The 4,457-nt window shown below is 32.6% G+C and overlaps 1 protein-coding gene across 1 annotated transcript; it reads left to right on the top strand.

The window, feature by feature from the left end:
• The first annotated feature begins 3,131 nt into the window (after nucleotides 1-3,131).
• Nucleotides 3,132-4,457, top strand: LOC145950297 (uncharacterized). Its single transcript, XM_083061379.1, has 3 exons — nucleotides 3,132-3,282; nucleotides 3,577-3,780; nucleotides 3,970-4,457. Exons 1-3 carry the CDS (start codon nucleotides 3,132-3,134, stop codon nucleotides 4,455-4,457), a joined length of 843 nt encoding a protein of 280 aa, XP_082917505.1.

The raw sequence follows: 4,457 nt of genomic DNA, 5'->3' as shown, positions 1-4,457 counted from the left end.
CTTGATTGGTCCTACACATCCATATAAGGCTTGTATATTAGTAGAATTGCTATTTGCTTCATACCTCCGATCGCTTGCGACCAACGCTAACAAGGAGAATATCAATTAAACGTGTTCCTGGGTATAGGCATCCTACCTTGGATTCTAATTGAATTTCTTGGAAGTTGCTTTTGCATGACAGAAGAAAATCATGGGGTTATCAGAACATCTGTTTGCATGTTGAGTGTTCAAACGCAGCAACAAGATGCCAAAAGTTGCTTTGAAAAATGAGTGGTTGTTTTTAACTAAAATCAAGTTTATTTCTAAAAGTTAAATTATACTTTGTCTTCTATCTTACTTTTTAAGATTCAATCTTTTAGTTTTTAAAATGTTCATTTTAATTTTTTATTTCTTAGTTTTTGATTGATTTGACCTTTTTAAAATAATATTTATTTTCAATTTTGCAACATGATTTTGAATATTTTTTTGACTAATTTAAGATTTAAAATTGGTTTCTTTGGATTTACTTATATTAAAATTATTGAATGTAATTAAAATTCAAACAATAAAGTTTCATCAATATGGTTAAAATTGCATAAACATAAGTCTTAAAAACAATTGAAAAATTTTTAAAATCTAATTTCATATTATTTTTGAATTGTTTGTGGAATATACTTTTCATGTGATTTTTATTATAATTATAACTCTTTTAAATTTGAACGTGAATTACATTTTATAATTTTTATATTTGTAAATATAATTTTACAAGTTTCTCATTTTCTACCAATCAAATTTTGATTTAAAATTTTATTATAAAATTGAAAATAATTATTTTTTTAAAAGGATCAAATTGATCCAAATATAAAATATAACATTATATGACATGAATGAATCTAAAATATAAGATAAAAGACTAAAAATATAATTTAGACATTTTAAAAATGAGTTAAAGTGAGTTCTTATAAATTATATATATATATATAGGTTAAAACTCTAATTTGGTCCCTTATAATATTTTAAAGTTTCAATTTAGTCTCACTTTAATTTTTGGTTTCAATTTGGTCCCTAATAATTTAAATTACTACAATGTCGGACCTTCCGTCCAAATTTCTTAAACGGAGTTAACTGTTGGTCACGTGGATGCCACGTAGATGCATAAGTGGATGCCAGATTTCTTTAACGCATCTAGAACCAGAATGGCCCGTTTTGAAACCAGAATGGCCTGTTCTGCTGCACTCGTAGTGTGTTAATTTTGCATATGGATCAGATCATTCCAGATGCATTAGTTAACACAGAACGGACCGTTCCAGAACACCAACCACATACGTGCATTCAACAAAATGCAGCAATGCGGTTTAAAGATTGAAAACAAAAATTCATAACATAACATAAATTCAAAGATTGAAATATGGTTCAGAGACTGAAAACAAAAATTCAAAGACTGAAATATTGTTGTTGTTGGGGTACATCGGTCAATGATTCCAAGGGGAAACACCTTCTTGTTGCATCCTTGACTCTATAGTGTCAATTTGGTAATAAGTGGTTCACTCCAGTTTGACTGACAATGAAATAAAACCTGTCACCATTCTCCTTAGTGATACATTGCATTGCATAACAAGTATTATAATTAATACTTCTAGGAGCTCCTATATCCTACAATTGGTGCAGAAATGGTGTATAGCCCAAATGTTTAGCAATTGAAATTATCAATCCCCCATTGACAATATTATCAAATTCAATATTTGAAATACTTTGTACCTTGAGTTTTTTTTCTTGCACGATTCACAACCGTGATTTAGAATCACGGGCGTGAACTATAATCATGGATCGTTTATGGTTGGCTTTCTAGAACCAGAACGACCCGTTCTGAAACCAGAATGACTCGTTCCAGATGCAAAATTAACATACAACGAGTGCATCTAGAACGGGCCGTTCTGGTTCCAAATGCGTTATAACAATTTGACATCCACCTATGCATCTACGTGGCCAACAGTTAACTCCGTTTAAGAAATTTGGACGAAAGGTCTAATATTGCAGTAATTTAAATTATTAGGGACCAAATTGAAATAAAAATTAAAGTGGGACTAAATTGAAACATTAAAATATTATAAGGGACCAAATTAGATATTTAACCTATATATATATATATATATATATATATATATATATATATATATATATATATATATATATATATATATATATATATATATATATATATATATATATATACACTTACTGGTCTTAAAAATTATAAAAAAAAGTTATGATTTTTTTTTGTCCCGTTGAGGGATTAGAATATAGAAATTAAATAGTGGCTAGTGAGCATTATAGTTTGTACACATAACAATATATAACAGAAAGTTTTGTTAAGTGAGAATAAGAGAAATGAATATTAACCATGAAATTGTGTCATAAATAGTTAAAGATCAAAATATACTCCTTTTATCCTATAATGAATGTCATGTTGTCTTGGATTATTTTATATAGAATAAAAAAAGTTAATAAATTGATGAAAGAGAATAATAATCTTACAAAATTAATCTTATGAACAATTTTCTTTATTAGAAATGATGCAATACAAAAATCGCTTTCTATATAATATTATTATGGGTATAAATGAAGAAAATATAATTAATAATCTGTTGAAAAGCTAATAAAACATTTATTTTGAGATTTTTTTTTCTTTTCATACGACACTTATAGAGGATTGAGGGAGTATAAATTTTGTGAATTTTATAAAAAACCACATAACTCTTTTAAGTGATTATATGATATTAAATTTTGATCATCTATTCAATGACTTAGATTTACTTATTTCACTCGTTTAAAAGGATTATTTTCAAATAACTTTATATGTTTTAATCTTGATTATTTATTATACTAATGATTAATACTTATATTTTTAATTTCATTAGAAAAGATTTTTACTAGATACATTTTGATATATGAGAAGTGTTAGTAACACATTCTTTTAAACAATTTCTCTCCAATTGACTAAATTTTATTGAAACACACAAAATTTGGTAGATCACACATCCTATTTAATAAGTCTCTCTCGATTTTTTAATTTTCAATAATTTTTAATTAATAAGGGTGAATGTGTTAGCACGTTTCTTCTCCCAACCACGCTCAGCGATGAAATACAAAGGATGATGAACTCCTTTTGGTGGGGTTCAAACAAAAATGTTGGTCATGGAATACACTGGTTAAACTGGGAAAAGGTATCTATGCGAAAAGAACATGGTGGCATGGGATTTCGTCATCTCCAAAGTTTCAACTTAGCCATGCTAGGGAAGCAAGGTTGGAAGTTTCTAACCAACCAAGATGCTATCTTAACTCGCGTTTTCAAGGCAAAATACTTCCCAAGAGGGGACTTTTTGGGGGCTTAGTTGGGCCACAACCCAAGTTATGTTTGGCGTAGCATCCACGCTTCACAAGCGGTGGTTAAGGGCGGCTTGAGATGGTGTATAGGTAACGGTTAATACATTCATGTATGGAGGGATCCTTGGTTGCGAATCTCTGCAACTCCATATGTGACCACACCTAGTCCACCGGGTCATGAAAACCTACTTGTATCCCATCTCATTAACACAGATTCAAGTACATGGAACCATGAGCTTCTTTCTTCATTGTTTTCCCCGTCATATGTCCCTGCCATAACTACCATACCTCTCACTCACCTTCATGAACGGGACTCCATCACTTGGAACCTCTCTAGAAAAGGTAGCTACACCGTCAAATCAGCGTATTACTATATCATGGAGTCACTTATCTCCAACTCACACCTTAGGGAACCAGGTAACTGGCTGTAACTATGGAAACTTAAGCTATCGCAAACAATGAAGATCTTCCTCTGGAGAATACTAAGAGATTGTTTACCCTCTCGCTATCGGCTACAACAACGAGGTGTGCCATGCACTATCCTTTGTGCCCACTGTAACACGGGTCTTGAAAATGAATGGCACTTATTCTTTGACTGCGTTGAAGCCCAAGCCATCTGGCATGCTTCTGGCATTTGGACTCTCATATCTCACGCTGTAAATAATGGCAACGGTTTTAAAGAGATGCTCGACCATCTACTAAATAGCCTCGGCCACGAAAGCACAGTCAAAATGGTGGTCAGCCTATGGTGTATCTGGCGGCGCCGTAATGACAAGATCTGGTCAAACACCACTACTCCTCCTCATCTTGCTATCTCCCAGGCCATGCAGAAGTTTGAGGAATGGCAGTATGCACGAGCAAAGGAACATCCTCCTCCCACACAATCATTATCTCTTGGTAGCTGGACGCGCCCACAAGTAGGCTTCCTCAAAGGAAATGTTGATGCAACCATATTTAAGGAAGACAACAAAGTGGGCTTTGGAATTTGTTTACGTGATGCAAATGGGTCCCTCATCAAGGCCAAGTCAGGCTGGTTCTACGGGGTAGCCCCGTCCCACGAAGCAGAAGCCACGGCTCTCTTAGAATCCATCTGA

Source organism: Cajanus cajan, chromosome 8, assembly GCF_000230855.2.
Source record: "Cajanus cajan strain Asha chromosome 8, NIPB_CcT2T_4, whole genome shotgun sequence".
Classification (NCBI taxonomy): domain Eukaryota; kingdom Viridiplantae; phylum Streptophyta; class Magnoliopsida; order Fabales; family Fabaceae; genus Cajanus; species Cajanus cajan.
The sequence above is the reverse complement of the archived record's forward strand: the minus strand, read 5'-3'. Positions and strand labels throughout refer to the sequence as shown.

What these genes read in the sequence shown, in the direction of transcription:
- LOC145950297 (XM_083061379.1), top strand. Translation starts at nt 3,132, where the DNA reads ATGATGAACTCCTTTTGGTGGGGTTCAAACAAAAATGTTGGTCATGGA. An exon ending in AGCCATGCTAGGGAAGCAAG is followed by an intron (nt 3,283 to 3,576) that starts GTTGGAAGTTTC and finishes TCATTAACACAG; the next exon opens with ATTCAAGTACATGGAACCAT. An exon ending in CTCACACCTTAGGGAACCAG is followed by an intron (nt 3,781 to 3,969) that starts GTAACTGGCTGT and finishes ACTGCGTTGAAG; the next exon opens with CCCAAGCCATCTGGCATGCT.